Source organism: Thunnus thynnus, chromosome 22, assembly GCF_963924715.1.
Source record: "Thunnus thynnus chromosome 22, fThuThy2.1, whole genome shotgun sequence".
Classification (NCBI taxonomy): domain Eukaryota; kingdom Metazoa; phylum Chordata; class Actinopteri; order Scombriformes; family Scombridae; genus Thunnus; species Thunnus thynnus.
Window position 1 is genome coordinate 11,788,644 of NC_089538.1, and position 21,856 is coordinate 11,810,499.

General features: G+C 39.8%; 1 protein-coding gene across 6 annotated transcripts in view; it reads left to right on the top strand.

Moving 5' to 3' along the window:
* Positions 1 to 21,856, top strand: part of LOC137175098 (phospholipid-transporting ATPase ABCA1-like) — a 186,556-nt gene that overhangs the window by 110,284 nt on the left and 54,416 nt on the right. For all 6 annotated transcript variants that reach the window (XR_010925572.1, XM_067580790.1, XM_067580789.1 and 3 more), the window contains 6 exons: positions 3,213 to 3,311; positions 4,040 to 4,229; positions 12,348 to 12,442; positions 13,135 to 13,240; positions 16,944 to 17,018; positions 19,065 to 19,234. Coding sequence is in view for 5 of the 6 variants with exons in the window: in XM_067580790.1 (XP_067436891.1) it covers positions 3,213 to 3,311; positions 4,040 to 4,229; positions 12,348 to 12,442; positions 13,135 to 13,240; positions 16,944 to 17,018; positions 19,065 to 19,234 (735 nt within the window). In the remaining variant the exon portion in view is untranslated. The remainder of the gene's footprint in view (positions 1 to 3,212; positions 3,312 to 4,039; positions 4,230 to 12,347; positions 12,443 to 13,134; positions 13,241 to 16,943; positions 17,019 to 19,064; positions 19,235 to 21,856) is intronic.

Sequence of the window (21,856 nt, forward strand, 5' to 3'; positions counted from 1 at the left end):
CATCACACACTCTATATGCTAATATGGGTTCACAAGAGAACCATTTAAACTGCTCTCACTCTAATAGTTTTCATTCTTTATGCATACATGCATAGTTTATGTCAAATTCATGAAAACAAATGCTGAAACATTCATTCACTTTCTCATTGCAGAAACATTAAAATGCAATTCTCTGTCTCTCTCCATGGTGCTGAAACATACAAATTCAGTTGGCCTATGTCTCTCTGGCCATGGTGCTAAAAGGTTCAAGTCTCAGTGCTAAAAGGTTCAAGTATCTGTCTCTCTTCATGCCTTAAAAGTGTATAAACCCATTCTAGATATTTGGACTACTTCTAGCACTATTATTTCTTCTTCTGCCACTACTGCAAATGCATCTAATTCATGCACTCACCAGTAGAAGTTAGCAACCACCAAGTATCACCTTGGCAACTGTGCAGAAAACCCCTACAACCACCTTAATATTAACAACTATATAGCCACACACTACCAAACACCCAGAACACAACTGCAACCACTACAGCTACCTACACAGACACTAAGATATTATCTACCAACACCCTAGAAGCCACATAGCTGTCCATAGAATATAATTAAATCATAGTGGCAATATCTTGCCAGGCATTTTCAAAAGTCTGACTGAAGACCTTGCCATGGTACTGTGAAAATACCTATTTTTCGGACTGTTTTCAGAAAAACTTTACTCATCAGAGTAACTGACCAGTTTACATTCTCGTCTTTGTGTCAGTTTATAGAAATTTGAATGGGATATCAGATTATTATTTACATAATTATATATGTATGGTAATATTTACATTCCACTGTGAGGTTTAATTAAGTTTAGACCCAAAAGCAGGACTCAGACAGACGGCTTGCAGTAGTTCTAATGCAGTTTTATTGAGAAGTTGTAGAAATGGTAGTTTGGAGAGCTGATCCAGAATAATGGAGGAGTGGGGCAGGCAGAGAGAGCTGAGCCGTTGGCTGAAGGCAGGCTGGCGAGACGCTTGGTGAGGCAGGCAGACAAAGCCTTCAGATGGATAATGAACCTGAGGCACAGGGAAACACAGAGTCAAGCAGAGTTCAGGCAAACATGAAAAATATACTGACTAAGGGCTTCAACTTGGCCATAAAGTTAGAACCATGTTGACGAACTGAACGATCTGGCGAAGACTGCCAGGGTATAAATACTGCAGGAGCTTGATGAGTGAATGGGTCACAGGTGTGGAGGTTGATTGGCAGCAGGAGGGAAACAGATCACCACGCCCAGACAGACACAGAGAGCGAGAACAAAACAGGGAACCAACAAGAAACAAAAAGGAGGGATAAACAGCAGAAACACTAGGAATGAGGGAGAGGCACAGCCGGACCATGACATCCACACAATAGATTATTATTAGATAGCCTTCATTTGACTTTCTTCCAATATTGTCTCAGTTCTTACTTCTATGATGTTTCATTTTGACTAGATGAACCATTCATTAGTTCCACTGGTTCTGTGTATATGCACAAGTCTTCATTTTGAAACTATCCAATAGTTTTATTATCTTGAATAGTGTGGTAACCCAGCCATTGTTAATTGCAAAACAGATGGCTGCACATAATCCATTTTTACAATCGGACCACTTCAATTGCACTCACTGGTGGCCAAGGAAATGACCATATGACCTTCATGGAGACACCTCTAAATGAGACAATGAACACTGTATTAATCCAAATGGCTGGCTGGGCTGTGACCACTGTTGGCAGAAAGCCATCACGATGGTCTTTATGAAACACTGTGTTTTAACTCCCACAGTACCCTTAAGATAAAGGGCAGAGTGTGTGTGGTTAGTAATGAGAATGAAATTGGAATGGGAAGATTGTTTAACTGAGACGCAGGGCTTAGATATGTACAGGACACTCAGATAATGATGAAGGGTTGTCAGAAACCCTATACTGTACACAGAATCCTGAACAGCCACACCCCCTGTACATGCTTGCAGAAGAATACACACCAGGACAGAGTTGGACTCAGGTTATAAAAGGAAAAAGTGCACATCATTGTCCAGTCAAGGGTGTGTTGAGAATTCATGTTTTGACTCTTGGACCAAAGAAAAGGGTTGGTAAACTCAATGATTTGCACTCACTCTTGATTAAGCTAACCCTAGTGGCATGCAGCATTGCTATTGAGTATTTACTTGAAATCCACATCCGATTCCCCTGGTGCATATATCTCATTTCCTTTCAGGCCTTTTTGGATGTCAAGATTCATTTAAGATAAATGATCATCTAAACTCTGATGCTTTGTCATTGTGGAAGACAGATTAGAAGATTGTGACGGGGGGCAGATTAGAAAACCTGTCATGTCCTAACCAGTGATGACATTGTGCTTTATCCCAAACACAATGACAGATTCCAGAGATTTTTTGTCATTCTGACTAGTTGATTCGGTAGAACTGTTGTATCACTTGTCACTTATCACACACTTAACTGAGACGATTCTTCTGGCTCACTATATACATTACTGATTTTAGTGACTTCAGAACATTCAATCTCAAATAATCCCTGCTGTCTAGTGTGACACCAGTCAAACTAAGTATAGAGATGAAGAGTCAGGCTCTGCTTGCTGAACTCAGCTCTTATTGACTATTGACAAATTTTCTTTGTGAAGTTGTAATCTCAACACAGCACAAGACATTAAAGATGTCTGGTTTAAATGTCAAGGATTTTGATAATATCAGGGCTGCACAGGACATCTTGTAAATCGATTCAGCTGTTAAAGATCCCTAATGATAATAATAATATAATAATGATAATTTATCATTCAGTGGAATGACAATTGATCTTTGTAGATCTTTGGTCATGTCCAAGACACTGATTTCCATTTTAACTCTAGTTTTAATTCCATTTGTCTCTTTCTCTCCTTATCAGTACTACAACATTTTGATAACCCCCACCTGCTTTCCTTCAAATTTTAGCTTTTGTTTCTAATTCCAGTTTTTCAGTATAAACACCAAATAAGGGCCTTTGTCCAAGCTGTTTTGTTTACTTTTGTTTTACCTCTGCACTTCTGTCAGAACATAAGATCCCTCTGGTCTGTTTTATTGACATTATGACAGCTTGGCTGATTCTCATGGATTAAGGTGATGTGTGAGCATACCGTGAGAGACAAAAATGAAAATCTTATTGCACACTGAAATGTTTACTTATAATAATTATTTTCCCAATGTTTACAGCAATGATGGGCCAGATAATGTGGAGGTGTCCCATGTGGTGGAAACCCTAGTGAACAACCCTGGCTTTGGGACTCGCTGCATGAAGGGAGACCCAATACCGTAAGTGTTTGTGTGGAGGGAAGCACAAACTATGTGCAAAAACAGTCATAATAATAAAATAATAACAGCACAAACATAATGTGTACACAATCACTCATGCTAAATGGTACAGATTAAAGTATTAAGCTTTGCAAGCTGTGTATGTGTGGCTAGTAGCTACACACCTGTTTATGCATATATGCAAACATGGAGTCATGCATGTCTGAGCATGGATCTGTGCCTGCTTCAGAAATCCTGCTATAGAAACAAAACAAGCTGTAAAAGAGCCAATAACCCAGAATATTGAAAAAGATTGTTCTGCTTGATTTTGAAAATCAATTCCAAGGACACATTTAATCCATAAATAATTAGCTTTTCACATTACTCTCCAGATCATCCTGATCAGAACAACTTGATTAATGAACATCTTTTTAAACTTAGAAATTAAATGGAATTATTACTGAGCTCAGAGACTACATAGTTCACAAGGACTTTAGCATCACAAATGCAGTGTCTTACTGTGCTTACATTTTTTAATCGAGTCAGAAGTATTATTCAACATTCTTTAAAAATATATTACTTATGACTCATGTTGTTTATACTAAATACAAGAAAATACTGTGCTACACTAAAAGTTAAGATTGGGGTTAAGATATGATTGGTTATATGTAGTGTATATGTAGTGGTGGGTAACTGGAGTTAATTATTACCAATGAAATACTTATATTTCCCCCATTATTCTTCTACAGGAAGTTACCGTGTGCCTCCAGTGGGTCTGAATGGTTCACTCCATCTGTGGACCAGTCAGTGACTGACATCTTTCTCAACGGGAACTGGAGCATGTCAAACCCCTCCCCCTCTTGTCAGTGCAGCACTCCTAAACGGACAATCATGTTACCAGACTGTCCACTTGGTGCTGGAGGGCTTCCTCCACCTCAGGTAGGTCTCTTGTGAAGGAGCTTGTGGCCTTCGGTGGGTGGTGTAGTAAGTTGGGCAGCTTTTATGTGACTTCATGGTCATAAAACTGAAGGTCTGCAACAGTGACTCTGTTTGAGGTCCCTTGAGCAAGACACTGAAACCCTGCCGGTCAAGAGGTACTGCACATGGCTGCCTGTGTAGCTCTGTGGTAAAATGAGTACACTTGCTGCTTGTGTGTCACACAGGCACAAAGTGAGCGGGATAGTCTAAATGTAAAAAAAAAAAAAAAGTACAAAATAAATCAGTGGCACCACAGTACAATAAAAATGCTTATCATGGAAGTTTTTGGCTTGCAGTCTGAAAGTCCCAGTCAGCATCATTTTGATTTGAAAATAAAGGTACTTTCTAACAAGGAATATGCATTGCATTGCAAAATATAAATCAGCCTTTTGTGCTGCCTCCCTTTTGTGAACTAGCATGCATGCATGGAAGTAGAGCCAAAATTGATTCTGCTGAAAATACACTGATTTGGTCTGTGCCAATGATTCAGCTTGTCCCTCACACCTGCTAAAAATTCAGTTATAGTCCTATATAATGTGTCCTTTCACTCTTTCAGGTGTGTGTCAACCTTTCACCTTGTACCATACCATTAGGACATTTTGTTACATGCAGTGCCAGCACAGACCTCACATTTTCTGCTCACCTCACTAGTCCAGGGAGGTTTGCGCGTCTCATCCTCCAGAAGTCAATACCAATCCTTTATAGGCCATTACTTTAACAATATACATGGCCAAATGCCACTAGGGTTAATGTTGGATGGTCTGACCTGAAGAGGCTTGATCCAGGCTGGGATCGATGGGCAAGTTACAGACCCTGCATCCATGCCTGCCAGCTGCCACCTGCTGACTAAACCAATCACAATACAGAGAGAAAGCAGCGTCTCATTTGGAGCTAAATGGTTTGCACTGCTGTCTCCCAATGAGAAATTTAAGCTTGAGAGAGGATAGACGGAGAGGCTGCCACCTCCACTCCAATGTCATTTTATTAGAGATGACATGCACCTGCATTTTAAGAGATTTGAATTTGAATGTCTCATTCCTGCGGATATTTTCCTCCTCTTGGAGTTTTATGAAGTCAAATGAGAATTTGTTTGTGGTAGTGTACCCCAGATGGAGGGAGGAAAGGATTGGGGGAGATCTGATGTCTGACACCTGAGATTTGGCTGCAAAACAGCAAGCAAGCTAACTCATAAGTTGACACTTTGAGGTTAATTTAGTAGTCATAGCAGTTGTAATGTTGTAATGTTGTAATACACACTCATGGTGCAGGTTGAATAGCATGTCAGACATGCACCAAACTGCTAACTGGCAACAATTTGCAAATCAAAGCAGAAGTCTTTTATGATAATGAAATGAGTTGTTTCCAGAAATGATCAATCAGGGCTCAAAAATGATTTGGAAAATTAAATGGATTGCTGAAGTGGCTGCATGACAGCAAGTACTAAGTGCAATGCAAGAACTATATATGACAAGCATTGTAAGATGGCATAAAGATGTTGGTAGTGTAGCAACTTGGCTGGGATAGAGGTGCAAATTGTAACCTGTGCTGAAGTAAGATTCCTTTTTTCCCTTTATTTGGAAGATGTTTTGACTTCTTGGTAGTAACTTGCTTTAGTGACAACACTTGGTATTTTCATGAAATTGAACATTTATCTCTAAATTGCATTTCAAGAGCAGACAGACACTTCTAACTCTTGCACTTAACCTTCACATTATTCCACTGCCTAATACATCTGATTCACAATTAACTGTATAATAATATGATAAAACACAAGTTTCCTGTTTATATAATTGCATTCTTTTGTAGCTACATATCACAACCTGTCTGTCCTACTGTTGTGTTAGAACATCACTCCCAAAGCTAAAACTAAATTATACAGTAACCAGTGATCAGTGCATTTACCCTCACCTAGGAAAGTAGGGACAAATGTGAAAAATAGTTTGAACCTCACAAGGGCAAGACTTTGGTCTGTGAATTTCCAAATAATAATAACAAACATGAAATGCTGCACCAAAATTGAAACTTTGTGGTTTTGACTTTCCAGCGAGATTATTTGAGAACACTGAAACTTTCCATAACTTTAATTCAACATAATAATCTAAATTAAAATACAGCAATGTGGCCCAAAGCCTTTTGAGTGAATATAGTTTTAAATAAGTTACTTAGAGCAAATTGGTATTTGTAGAGTTAGAATCAAAATACCATTATATCTAATTAATGTGCCACATAATTAAAAAAGAGCACTTTGTAGGGGAATCTAATTACGCAATAGGCAGTTTTTAACTTGTGCTTAACTGTGTTTTGGTTGAAAATGCCTTACAAGTGTCGGCTCTTTTATGTCTATGATATAAGTTCAAACTGTCATTGTAAGTTCAATTTGCAAAGCCTCTTTCATTCTCAGTTCAAAAGGGAAAGGAGGGAGTGTTGAAGGGAAATATTCTGGCCCAGTTAAGAAAATACTCACACAGTCACATGCTGATATATCTGAAATGATTTTGTTTCATAAGTGCCGTGGCATTTCCTCCTTCAATATTTGAGACACTGGGGAGATGTCATCGTGGAAGGACAAATGAGACACCAGTAAAAAAAGAAAGTCTGCAAAGTCAATGACTTCCAACAAGCAGGACATGAAATGACACAGTTTGAAACTGCTGGACTCATCTGCCACTCCTTTACTTTCCTCCCCATCCCCTATACTTCCCCTATATACAATACCAAAAGTATGTAATGTGCCTCTTCACACTCTCCACACATCTGTAATGCCTCGTTGAACTTGTGTGAGGCTTGCTGTGTGCTCTCTCCTGTGACAAGGCCGTCTAAGGCCAAAAGGAGCAACTGTCCAGGTATCATGTTGTGGATGATTGTTGAGACAGTCAAACAAGAGAAGCGCCCTTTGTGTAACCTTTTCGTTTCCCTGACGTTAGGTCCTAGCTTATGACAGCACTGTCAAGGAGTCTCCAATTTGTTGAGGTGCTACTTGTATTTTTGTATCTTTTCTGGTACCCTGCTGCCATTAAGGTCTTTCTCTCAAAACCTCTTTTTTTTTTTTTTTTTTCAAAAAAATCCTCTTTTCCTCCTCACCACTTGCTTCATCCATTTAAAACACCCCTACTCTCTTTTTTCTATTCAGGTAGTTTCCAGACTGAATCTTTTTTTCTGTTATTTTATGAATTACTACTACTTTGCTACTTTACTGAATTTCTACTTTATCATGCCATCCTGTAAGTGGTTGGTACTTAGCCTCAGTAAAAAGACCATTTAAAAAGGCCAGTTCTTGCCTACATCTTGTTGCATTCACTTGCATCATTTCTCATTTATTTAAAACATCCTATTTTGTTACAGTCCAGATCCTTTAAAAGTATGTTAAATGGACTCCCATTTTTGCATGGAAACAACCTTGAGGACAATGAGTTATGATCATGCAACAAGATTATTTGTAGTCATTTCCCACTGTGGCTGAGGGAACTTTCACATTTAGGATAAGAAACATTTGAGGGGAGGAGAGCATTTATATGCAATACACATGCTGTTAACAGTCCCTTTTCTCTGCTTATCACCTTTTTTTTTTTTTTTTTTTGCATAATGCCACACTTTATTTATCCTGCATGGGACAGTTTTCACAACACAGTAAGCCAGCAGGCTTTGCAGCATTTTATTTCATCATCTGCAACATTTTTTTGGTCAAATCTTGAAAGATGTATCCTACTGTGCTAGTATGAGGTCATACGGTAGAAAGATACTGTAAAGGCTACAGTGGGATGTTAAGATGAAATGGTTGATCATGGGATTTAGTTTCAATGTTAGTGAAAACATCCTTTTGTTAGAGCCTCCTTGTCCAGTTTCTATATAAATGATGCTTCAGGTGAACGAAAGTACTTAACTCTAGCCCATAACCCTCCACACTTCATTCTCCAAGCCCTTTTGCCTCCCTGCTGTTACCTAGAATTCACTAGAGGGTCATAACCCACCGTTTACAGTTTGAAATGTAGTGCAGTGCATAAGGTCATGAGATAGAATCATATATAGTATTATATAGTCTGACTGTCGTGCTCAACTATAAAATGTGGAGTCTGAAGAGAGTACCATTGTGTAGACGGAGAAAATTGTGGCTTAAGCTGAGGTAGGATAAATATTATGACAGATATGTATAAATGAATATGACATGCTGTTAAACACACATGTGCACTCACATCCATGTGCATGGGAACGTATGCATTTATCATTATTGCTGCCTTGCTTACCTGTAGTCTGTGGTCCATTGCAGGGGGCCATAAATGAATGCAAGTCCAAGGCAGAGACCACCCACAGAAGCCAAGCATGTTGTGAGGATGTATTCCCTTTGACCTGAAAGCTTCCCTTGTTGAATAAATCATGACAAAGTGTACCAGCTTCACACTAGTTCCTTTTTTATCTTTTATCCTGCCCATCCTCCAAATATGCCCTTGAGAAACTAAAGAAAAGACAAGAGAGAAAAAAACATGGACACAGCACCCCAGGAGGTAGTGAAATCATTGTTTCCATGGAAATGGCAGGCAACAGTAAGCCCATTATCAATTCTGAGGTATTGACTCTCGTTCACTGGTGATATTTAACCTTCATAGATGAATAGGCCGTCATGCGTGCAGAGGAATTGATAAAGCCGCCACGTTCACCGTATTACGATTGATGTCTTTATCATTTGGAGACTGGCCTAACTACAGCTTGCTTGCAAATTACTCTCCTTGGCCTCATCTATCAGGCTATTGAAGTTAGACATTGGCTTACCATTTGTATGGAAAAAAAAGGGAGAGGTCTGCATGGGAAATACGACCACCAGTATCTACTTTAGTTGGTTAGCTTTGGATAAAACTGCCTCAAGTCATTCAGTAACAGTATTTGGCGTATCTTAAGAAAATGAAGTGATGGATTTACAATGCAGCATAAAGGTGCTATTTACATTCAGAACATAAAGTCAAGAGGACTGACATATTATTGCTATCATTTATTCATGCAAGTCAATGGAACCATAATGGATCTGTAAACCTTACATCTGAGGTTTTCTTTCCAATAACAGCTGTTGGGGAAGCGAATCAGCTTTAAACCCTGCCGGTCCATACTCAACCTGGCCAACACATCCTATCCCACAACGCCCCGTTGGTTTGTCATTTTGACTCCAACACCCACAGATCCGTTTTAGTGTAAAATGACCTGTCCAGAGCCACCATCTCAGCAGAAGGCAAGGGATGCTCGAAAACAAAAGCAGAGAGGTTGTGAGGTGAGGAAACTGGTGGCCGGGGTTGTGGTTTCCATTTGTTGTGGCAAAACAGAACAGGTCAGAAGGGGCCTGGATGAAAATCTGTCATCAGGTGTGGATGTGTTTAACTCAGTCTCTCACAATCTCGCACAGAATAGCAGGTTCTTGTTGTTGTTGGTAACTGCATGGTGGTAACCCAGTGAGTGCTTTAAACACTACCCCAGCTATTATCCATCCATTGATACTGTTTGGTTCAGGGCTGTAATTGTGATGTGATCATATTGGACACAATCACTCAACACAATGAAATGTGCTGCACTGAAGAGCAGCTCCTGATATACACATTGTGACACAAACACACAATCGCACAATGGGCCACCGGTCACTTCAACTCAACGCAGCCTAATGTGTTGGTAGCGGAAGAATTTCGGAACAATATCACATATGCAGACACATATTTATGTATGTAAACACAATTAACCTCATCAACACTCGCAAAACCTCTAAAACTGACAAAGTCAGTTCAAGTGACCACAGAGCTTAAAAGAACGTGGTTAATTATAAGATTTTTCTTTCCCAAGATTGCTTTTCTTTGTGCACACTAGATAACATTTGAATTTTACCTTAGAGGTACAGCACAATATAAACAGTGCCAAGATTAATATGGACACAGCACAGTCTCTTATCTCTCCAGTGCTCGAGAATGCCAGCTCATTCAACAGATTTGATTACTCCTTAGTTTACATTTCCCTCACCCCTGTTTGCTTCCTCAGCTATCAAGCTACCACTGTGTGGTAGAGAACTGATTTCATGTACAGAATGCCAAGCACATTGAAGCTGTTCCCAGGTAATGAGCAAGAGATGCATGGAAAGAGAGGCTCAGGTATTGCACAATCACGTAATGTTCCCATTTCAGCCTTTTTGATGGGGGATATGAACCAAGGCCAAAATAATTAGACCCACACTGACTGTATGCTTGGGTATAAACTCATTGTACACACAGCGGAGTGTAAAAGCTCTTATTTTCGGTTTTGTTTGTTTCCGAGTTCCTGTGGCTTTTCGAAAGAGAAGCATGTTTGTTCAGAGATAAGCCAAGGTTGCTGTGCCGTTCGTCCTCCTTATCTCTGATTCATAACCCAGATGGGTCCTCTTCTTCCCCCTTCTTCCTCCTTCTCTTTGTTCTTTGCCTTCTGATTTGAGTTCTCCTCCTCCTCTTCTCTTTCCTTCTCAGCTCTTGTCTTCGATTTTTAACTTATGTTTCCATCCCCTATCCACTTCTTGCCTGCTTTCTTCTCCTATTTGTTTTTTTACTACTTATTTAATCTCCCCTCTAATCTTTCTTTGTTCTCCTCCTTGTTTTACTTAAATTCATCCTCCTCTCATCGCCTCTTCACTTTACTACTACTTCTATACCCCCATGGAACAGCACTGCCATAAACTGTAAAACCTAAACAAAACGATGTATCTCCAAGGGGGATTTGTACCCATTAATGGAATGGATTTAAAAAAAAATCCTTGTCCAGTCCTTCTCCCCAGCTGATACTTCAACATCCACTCTTTTATCCGTTGTTGAAAAAAAAAAGGTGTATATTCAAAGGTAATTGACACACAGGGGTAACTTATTAAGAAACACACTGTTTGTACCCAAAGCTTGCTCATCAAGCTGTTTGTACACAAGGGTAGATAACCAGTGCAGCTAGGGGGGGGAAATTGGTAAATTGTGTTGCAGTTGGGGGTCTCCATTGCATTTTATCAAGGATCACTCTGCCAATTAGCATAGTGTTACCTCTCTAAATAAGCAGAGCAAAAGCAGCTTGGTGTCGGTCTGAGTGTGCGTGTGTGTGTGTGTGTGTGTGTGTGTGTGTGTGTGTGTGTGTATACTGGGAAGTATCAGTCTACACATCGTGGAGTGTATCCATGGCGGCGTGTTGCACCCTCTCTTAATTGGATGTTTGAATGTACCCATTTATCCACAGAAGGGCATCTAATTAGGGTCCTTTGACATTAGACACAGCTTTCGCTCTTTGGGGCTAGATTTCAGCCAAGCTTCCCATAGCTAAGCTTAATTGACTATTATGATAAGGGTTGAGAGAATGTGTTCCTCGGTGCTGTGAACAGATATCACCTGCAAAATGTTCCCGCTCTTAGGTTTTGTTGATTTTGCACCAACTGGATGAGTTTTAATGGGTGGGTGAGCAGTTGTGCCAGCTGGAGTGGTCAGCCTTCCTGTTCATGATGCTGTACCACACACAGGCACAGTTAAGTGCTATTTGCTAAAGTTTTATATTCTTCTATAAATAAAAGAAAAGGCACTGCACCTCTTTTGCATGAAAGTCATGTATCCCCAAAACACTTTATGTTCAAATGAATCTTGCATTTTTAGTGATAAACCCACAGAAAATTATCACCCCACTACATTTCCCCTCAGCTCCATAGCATTTTAGCGTGTCTTTCAGCAGATTGTTTTGGTTTTACAGCCCACATTTACATTGCTTTTGTTCACTGTCACTGCCCTCATAAAAGCAAAAAAGCTCTGATATACTTCTGCACACTACCTGCCCAGCACCAAAAGGTAGAAAAACAAAGTTAGTGAATAGCAAGTCACTAGCAGCTATCCATTTAGGAGCTACAAAGCCAGATGTGTCCTTTGAGAGTTGCCAATATAGAGACAAAAGGAACATTGCTCCATAACGCTAATAGTGGTCATAAACTCCATAGGGTACCCCTAAAGTCATAAAAAACAAAATTTACAACTGGCAAACCAATAGTGTGTATGTATTTTAAGTGCTAAAATTTTACTTTTTTGACTTTTCCTCCCTTTATTTATTTATTTATTTATTTTACAGAGGATTCAGAACACAACAGACACACTACTGAATCTAACAGGACGGAATATGACGGACTTCTTGGTCAAGACTTTTGAGCACTCAGGAAAAACAAGGTATTGTGCATCAATATGAATGTTGTGCATATGAATGTTAGTAGAAAAGAGTTTTTTGAATACACCAGAGCATTTAAGGGGTAAAATAGTTTGTAATTCTTGTTTTTCAATCGGGATATCACTACAGTGCACTCATGTGTCTGCTAGCAATTTTAGAGGTTAGTGACTTGTTTCCCTCTTCTTTTTTTTTTTTCTTTTTTTTGACACGAAAAGAGTCAAATTACTACCTGGGCTGCTGTTGTGTTGTTGGTACATCCACTTTCAGAAGATCATTGATAGCGGTATGAATAAAAGGACACACTGCGCTGCCATTTCCATCTCTACATGTTACACACTTGTCATGCTTTGACAAATCCCGCTGGGCTATTCTTTGATATGCTTCTGTTAACCTGTCATTTTATTGTATGAAAATATTTAGAGCAAACTGTTGTTATAAGCAGTAGGGTTGATATGTTTGTTCAGCCCTGTAAATGCGTTCTAATCATGTTTCCAGAATATATCGTACGTGTCCACGTTCTCACTTTCACTCTAATATCTGCTATTACTGTATGCCTCTGTATCTTGTCTGTCTTTGTGTGTGTGTAGCTATGCAGAGTGTAGAAATGTGTGGGTGTGTGCATCCTCGGCATTACTCATGTGCTCTTACCTCCACTTGAACTTCTCTCTATCTGCTTTTTTTTCCGACTCTCTAGGTATGGAGGGATCTCCGTCGGTGCAGTCAACTCCCAAGTCCGCCTGACCGAGGCAGCGATCGAAGCCGCATTCAGGGATCTAAAAGACCTATTCACTTCATTTCAGGTATATAATAAATATCGGCATTCTCAGAGTCAAACCTGTTGATACCATATGATTAATTGAATTCCTCTCAAGAGTGAAGAAGTTCTATATCGTAGAGAGAGGTCAAAAGCGGTACACTCAGAAAATAGCTCAGGGGTATCTGCAAGACCCCAGAAGTCTTTGAATTTGTTTATCTGCAGCATAAACCAAGGGCAACACCTCCCTCAAACCACCAGAGTGCTAATCCTCAAATCTCTTGTTTGAAAACATAGTCCAATGATTCCTAAAAAAAAAAAAAAAAAAAAAAAATCCACCACCGGTTTTGAGTTTTGTCATTCATGAAAAACTGAACAAGTTTTGGTACTATCTACTGAGAATATGGATTTTCACATATTACACATTTTCTGAACTTGGAAATTCCACATTCTTCCAACACTGTTGAAGAGATCCCAAGAAATCCCTCAGTGATGCCACCAGGGATGTCAGTTTCAGTTAATTTTGCTTTCGACTGACCAACACCGTATTGAAAAAGAATATCTGATGTTGTGAACAGGTAATTGTCTAGCCGTTAGAGAAATGTGTATGCAAATTAACCTATAGACTGATATGTGTAACCGGTCAAATATATTCTCGGCGGTTAACAGATTAACTGTTAACTGTCGACATCTCTAGATACTACAGTAATTTTTCAAATGTTCAAATGTAAGATATTTGTGGCATTGTGACATCGATGTCCTCGTACTTCCTGGTACTTTAAACAAGCCTTGAATTGCGTCGATGCACATTTATCAACCTACATATATTTTTGCAGGTTCGTGATTGAAAAAGTGAATCAGAAACTGCTTTTCTCCTGTCAAGGCTGCAGTTTGCCTCTCGTCTTTTGACTGCACTACTCCTAATTGGAGCATGGCATTCTTTGTTCAGCTAGCTTTGTATCTTGGATACAGGTGATGTATTTTTTTTTTTTTTTTTTTTTTTGGGAGTACACTTTTGGACCCCACTGAATTCTTGAACAATTGAGAAAGGAGAAAGAAAGCAAAGGAGAGAGGAGGTTTAGATTCTTCAAATCCATTTTGTTGAGTGTCCATGGCAACAGGCTATGATTGTCTGTGCATTGCTTTGAATAAATTCAGGAATCTGGGTCTTCACTGCTCAAGAACACACACACACACACAATCCTGCAAACCGTTTCACTCTTACATTTATTGAACTTTATCTACTTGAACTCCCTCATTTCATTTCATCTATACACATTCATACACCCTTACTCAAGCACATTGTTTCTTGAACTCCATCCTAACTTGCTGGTCCCCTCCCTGCATCTCTCTCTCTCTCTCTCAGCCTCTCTCCTGCATACACACAGTCTCTCATTAACATTTCAAATTTTGGACGTTCAAACTACTTTGAGATCAGCACATTGCTTTGCCCTCAGGCGTCTCCGGTCTCATCCCTACCCAGGCTCCCTTCTCTGTCTCCCGGATCTCAACGCTAATGTGACTTTAATTCATGCAGCAGCGATGATGTAACCCTAATGGCTGGGCATTAGCCGTTCCAGCTCTGCATTCCTTGTTATTAAAGTGCTACACTGTCCTTGGGAAATGTCTGGCTCTCTGCTGCTCTGCAGGCATTGTGATGTGAATCGGTAAGGGGGAAGTAGTATGTTTTTGCACTCTGAGCCACCTGCGCAGACTGGGAAGTGGGCTTTGAAATTTCAGTTTAATTGCAGTTCCTGTGTCTAGCAGGTAGAAATAAGAGTTCTGTGTTGAAAGAGGTGACGGGAACGATGAGAATAAGAAAGCCCTTGTGCTGGCAATTGTATAATAAAGCCAAAAAAAAAATGTATTTCAAATGGCACATTGTATCATGTAGATGGTGTCAATGTTACTGCTGTTCCCATAAAAGTTTTTGTAACCTCCTCAAACAACAGTTTTATAAGATTATTTAAAATTTTCAGAGAAATAAGCCTCAAATTTAACAACCCATGAGCTCCTTCCCGGCAAGATCTCAGTACACTCACACACACACACACACATGCAGACACATATTAACACACTGTCACACAGACCGTATGACCACACTATCACACAGACCATTTGATTACTGAACTGTGCAGGCCACTTTGGAATACTAGCCAAAAGAAGTCACCACACACTCGAGTGGCTTTATTGCTGTGTCGTTAGCCATGGCACTGGCAGGTCCGCTGGTGAAACCAGCCTTGTCATTGTCCTTGAGTGGGGAGGAGTTTGTCAAGGATTAGACCCAGGCAGCTGTTGGCCCCCTTCTCATCTCTTTCTAGCCACTACTAATCCTCAAGAAGGCCGCCTGTCGGTGCTGCCCGACGCCGCTTGGCATGATACAAACTGAAATTAAGTAAAACACAAATACGGTAAACATTCTCTCACTTTTGCAGGAGGAAGCATTACAGACAAGAGTAGGAGTGTTGTTCTCTGCCAGGTGTATGAATAGGTAATGACTTGGAACAGAGGGGATGTTATTTAACACAAATACTCCTATCTGTGTAGATGGGGGCGTTTTTTTTTTTTTTTTTCTCCTCCTCTTTCACACAGTGATATAGAAAGAGATGAAGCCTTCATGCTGTGTTCCTGAAATGATGTGTAAACATTTTGGTATGCCAAAGGAGCAGAGGGGATCTATAGAAGGGCAAAAACAAATAAACGCTCTGAATACGCTCTTGAAATGTTTCCAAATTTCTGAGGATGTGGCTGAGTAAAAGATTGTGGGATGAAAAAGTAAGAACAGACCTATGATCTGTGTAATCCCTTGTCCTAAGGTAACTGTCTTGGGGCTGAAAATGTCTTTGGTATCTATTTCTCTTTCAGCGGCGCAGATGAGCACGTGCACCTGAGCACACTCGCATTCTTGGGATGTCTTTCTTGATTTTTCTTCTCTTATTTTTCCCCACCCCCCCACCTTTCTCCCCACTTGTCACCCACACTTTTTCTCCGCCGACCTCTCCTCTACTCCACGCCACATCCACTCTCCCCCCTTTTCCCTCCTCTCCTCTGCTATAGCCCTATGATGAAGGCAGGGGCCAACAGGAGGTCCATTTGCATTTATATCACACATGTAATGTGCTCAGTGCTCTTATGGCTGGTTTGAACAGCATGGTATCAACGTGACACTTTGGAAATCGCATGCCTGTCATCTCAAGCCCTCATCCCAAGGCTCATTTCACATGAAACATGAGTGGAGTTAGAGCAGATTTTTAATGCAACCTGTCCAGTCTACCCTCTCTACACCATTTTCATTTCCTCAACTCCCCACGAAACTGAGCAGACTCTGGAAAACACTTCTTTTGCTGTTATTTCATCCGTATATGAGCAATAGGAGAATCCAGAGATACTGCTTAAAACCGGATCTCTAAATTAGGTAATTAGACAATTTCTATGTTTCTTGTGAATCTTTGTTTCATGTTATTTCCCTCCTCTCATGATTTTAATTATTTCAACATATTAAATAAAACAGAAATGTCAAAAGAGGAACAACTTCGAAGTAGCCAAAATAACAGGGGACACATTTTTCCTTAGTCTGTGGGAAATGAGTGGTTCAGCAAACCCAAATGTTCTCCAGAAGTCTCAATTCTTGTCTCCCTCAGCCTCATGTTTTGCATTTCAAAGAGCAGTAGTGGTTTTCCAAGTGTAGCCAATTAAGTCTCCAACTGTGTTTTTTTTTTTTTTCTTCTTGTTTTCCTCATCGTCATTAGGATAATGTGACTGATCAGATCCTCCAGAATGCTGAGACTCTGCTGAAGAAGCTGGGAACCAGGAACAACGTAAAGGTATTATATTAATTGCCGTGTGCCCCCTTTACTCTACGTTTAGATTACATGCGATTAGATGAAGGTTTAATGATTGCGAAGGTGAAATTAGGCTGGTGCCATTTGAATTTTTGGTGAGGAATACTGATAATGAAGAAAAACAGGTTATAGATAGAGTCAGTGAAGAGTGAACCCACATAAAACCAGCCTGCTCACCTTCTTACTTGTGCAATTTGCTAAATTGTATATTGTTAAGTCTTAAATTTTCAGAACACTGTAGCATCAAACTTTAGGAATTAGGAGCAGATGGGATAACAATGGCACCTTGGGTTATGAATAAATAGCTATAAAATGCAAAGTTAGGATACAGCATGATGGTTTTGCAGAAAATGTGAAAAAGAGTGCAACTCAATAATTAAAAGCCATTTTTGTATTAAATTCCAGTCCAAGTCCAACCTTGAGTTTCCTTGAACAACAATAAATAAGATAATGTATTTTCACATATTTTGCTGTATAATGAATGAGATGCTGTCTCAAAGACAGGGATTTAATATATAATGTTCCAGATAAAGTTAGTATCTTATGCTAAGACTAGAGTTTTGCTCCTTTCCAAAACAATGTGATGCTCAAAGTAGTTCATTTCAATAGTGGAAATGTGAACAAGGCTTGCCATCATATCTACCTACCTATTTTCCACTCCCTCTGTACCACCCTCATGTATTTAGCTGACAAACTTGTGCTCTTTACCATTATCTTCAATGCATAAAAATGATATTTTAGCAGCTTTCACCTTTCAGAAACTGAAGGATGATGGAAACCTAATAAGAAAAATAATATCAATTTTAGTCGACTTGTGTGTCTGAGATACAGCGAGCAGCAGAGAAAAAAAAAAAGAGAGAGAGCGGCAAACAGGCAGAGAGAGACAAGAGTACAGTATGTGCGTGCGTGCACATCTGTGTGTACTCGAGTTTCTCCATATCCTGCTCTGTGATGCAGTGTTATGTTAGGCTGACACTCAAACACCATCCACTCTTAATTAGCGCTGCACTATCAGCAGGGAGTCCTCTCTCTCTCTCCCACTCTCTTTCATCCATTCTTTTTCTTCTACACCCCAGCTGCCACAGACTTAGAGAATCACTTACATTAAAAAAAAAGAAAGTGCAAGAATGTTTTTACTCTGTCTCTGCCGCTAGCACGCTACGTCGCATCAGGATTTAACAGTCAGCGCAGGCCTCTATCTACCATTGAATAAAAAAGTAATGTTTGTCAGCTCTATTGCTTATTCTTATAGATTGCTTATTCTTTTATGAAATAAGTCAACATAAATCTAGCGTATCTCTTTGTTTTAGAAATTACTGTTTTCTAGCCATTATAAGACACTTATGAAGATATAAAAACACAGTACACGCACAAAAACAGAATAGCAAATATCTTGTGCACAGTGGCCACGGTGACACACTTATGCACATCCTGCTGTGTGGTGCATAAAAGACTTCAGTGTTACTGCACATAAAAGCAACTCATTGTTACTGGAAATGCTTTCTCCATTTCTTAAGTTGTGGAGAAATGGAGTGCTTGTAAGTGAAGTGACATGCTTTATGGTGGCCATATAGGTGGTACACAGCTCTTAACAACTCATCATCTACTCAGCTGTCACAACACAACTAGCAGACAGATTCTGTGCTGTTATTGGTAATTATTATTTTTTGTACCTTTCTTTGCTACATTTCTGGCTAGTTAGCGATCTAGTAAAGCCAAAATAAAAAAACACAAAAACATTTCCTGTTTACTGGAATGACACAAATTGCCACTCAGCAGTGCTTTGAAAAGAAATCCACCTCAGAATAAGACAATTTCACTCCCAACTGGTCCGCACACACATAACTTGTATCTTTTTGAAACATCTCTCTCCTCAGAAACTGCCGGTTAAATCTTTTTTTCTCGTTTGTCCACATCCAAATTAATCCTCCATGGTGGTGCCAGATGTAGTTGCTAGGAGACATCTGAAGCAACTGCAAAGCCTCTACATGCTGTTCTCAGTGCTAATGGTTGTCTCTACCTCTGCAGGTGTGGTTCTACAACCGGGCATGGCACGGCATGGCGTCCTTCCTCAGTGTGGCCAACAACGCCATCCTGAGGGGAAATCTGCCAGCAGGACAGGATCCCCGCCAGTATGGCATCTCCGTTTCCAATCACCCCCTCAACCTCACCAAGCAGCAGCTCTCCTATGTGGCCATGTGAGTTATCAGTTGGACCAATAAATGGGTTAAAAGGTAGATTTGGTTCAGACAGCATGGCGGAAGTGAGTGTGGATTGAAATGCTGCCTTGTTCCAACTATGTGGAGCAAAGATGCAAGTTAAAAATGTCTTGCTGTTAGTCATAATTACGTCCTTTGTGCCTTGTAGTGTTCCAGGTTGAGAAAAACAGGGCAAATATTGCATATAATTGAGAAATATAATGTTATTTAGTGAATATTAGCAAGCTGGAGTGCTAGCAACATACTGTATGTACAACTTAACATTTGAAAAATGTGGATAAAGACAGTGTACAGTTTACTGAGGATCTAAGCACAGTTTAAAAAAAAAAAAAAAAAAAGCTCTATTGTTTTTACAGTGTATGCTGCAATTATTTCAGAAAAAAAAAACATGTAAGGCGTTTTTTCTCACATTTACTTTCACAGATGTAGTGTGTGGTAGTGGTGCAACAGGTATGCAGACTGTATACAGGATTCAAAACCGGACTCTAAACGGTTGTGTCAATGACATGGTTACCAGCCAAATCTGCCTTTTCTGTCTTCTACTTCTGAAGCTATTGTTTGCATTTCACTAGCAGTAAAGGTTTTCTACATTTTTACCATTACAATCCTCTTTGCAGTGAGTGATAGGTCTCTCCACTGCTGCACGCTCCAACAGAGCTTTCCTTATATAGAGAAACGGGGGCATGGTAGCATGCTAATTACTGATAGCGGGCACACGCCTGTCAATGTAGAATGATTCTGATTCACTAACATACACACAGTGGTAAGAACAAAATTGGCTGGTGCACACATGTCATGAATCTGACGGTAACTTTGAGTGCAAAGTAGGAACATTTATACGCACATATTAGTGAATGAGACCTTGTGTGTTTTTGAGTTTCACCCTATAGAAATTGGAAAGGTGGAAAAAGTACTTGCTGGGCTAAACAATGATAAACCAGCTGGTATGGATAATCTGGATGGATGGTTACTTAAAGTTGTTTGAATATAATTTCATTGCCAATATGTCACATTTTCAACTTGAGTCTGAAGGAGGGGTTATTCCCCGAGGCTTGGAAATCTGCCAAGGTTATACCTCTAACGAAAAAACAAACGGGAGAGTTTCTCAGCTGCCAATAGCAGACCCATTAGTATTCTTCCAGTGTTAAGCAAGCTAATGGAAAAAGTTCTTTTTGAACAGATACCACACTATTTTTCACTTAATGAATCAAACTCTGATTTCTAGCATGCCTATAAGGCAGATCACTCTACGTGCAGGCAGAGATGATCGACAAATGGTTATTTTACTTGACTTCAGCACAGCATCTCATATTGTGGGCCATAGGTTATTATTAACAAAACTAACTGCATATGGGTTTAGTCCAACAGCAATCAATTGGATGAATAGCTACTTATCCAATAGGATGCAATTTGTGTTTTTAAGGGTAGTTTTTACTCCGCTCAATGTTTAGCAGCGTACCCCAGGGGAGTTGCCTCAGGACACTACTCTTTTCAATATTTACCAATGACATGCCTTATGTTTTGGATAAGTGCAGTGCTACTCTATTTGAAGATTATACAACTATATATTTTGCATCAAATAACAGAACAGAGTTAAGGAACACACTCCAATCTGAACTGCAACCGTTGTTTGACTGAATATGTATATAAGTATGATGTTCAGGGCCAAACACGCCACTAATAATGATAATCAGCCGTGCCTATCACTCACAGGCTCCGATATTGAACAGGTTCAAGAGGCAAATTTGCTTGGTGTCACACTCGATGGGAAGCTATCATGGGAGAACCATATTGAAAATATTGTTTAAAAAAATGGGTAGAGGAATATCATGCATCAGAATATGTTCCTCTTTTCTTACCCCTGCCTCTAGAGTGCTAGTGACACAGGCACTAGTTTTATCTCACCTTGACTACTGCTCAGCAGTCTGGTCGGGCGCAGCCAAAAAAGATCTGTCTAAGCTCCAATTAGCTCAGAATAAAGCTGCAAGGCTCGTGCTGCCCTGTCCGTTAGGTGTGAGGCAGAGTACAGACAGAATGCATGCCAGTCTAGTCTCTCATGGCTCAGAGTAGAGGAGAGGTTGGCATGCAATCTAATGGGTTGCTTTAGGAATATCTATTATAGTAAACAAACAAATTGTCCGTACTCAGATAAATTATGTGACACAGTCACATAGTTTAGTTTTTCCACTTGATTTTTACTCGTCTTGAACATGTTTTTTATTGAGACTTGTTATATGTGTTATATTTCCTATTATATATGTTGTTTTGTTGTGTGCAGACCCCAGGAAGTAGCTGCTACCCTAGTGGTAGCTAATAGGGATCCAAATAAAGAATAAGAGACTGATGGACTGGGGAACTGTGAGAGATAAGGCAGAGTGAGAGTTACAGAGCAATGGAGTGGGAGAAAGAAAAACGGAGACAGCATAGACAAAGAGAGAACAGATGCGACAATACAATGAACAGTGTAAGACAGATAGACAGGTAGATAGATAGATAAATAGATAGATAGATAGATGAGGGATTTGTTTGAGTATTCACAGATTTGGAGACTCATGGGAGCTCCTTACAAGGATATACATTTTTTCTCTCATGCCTTCTCCC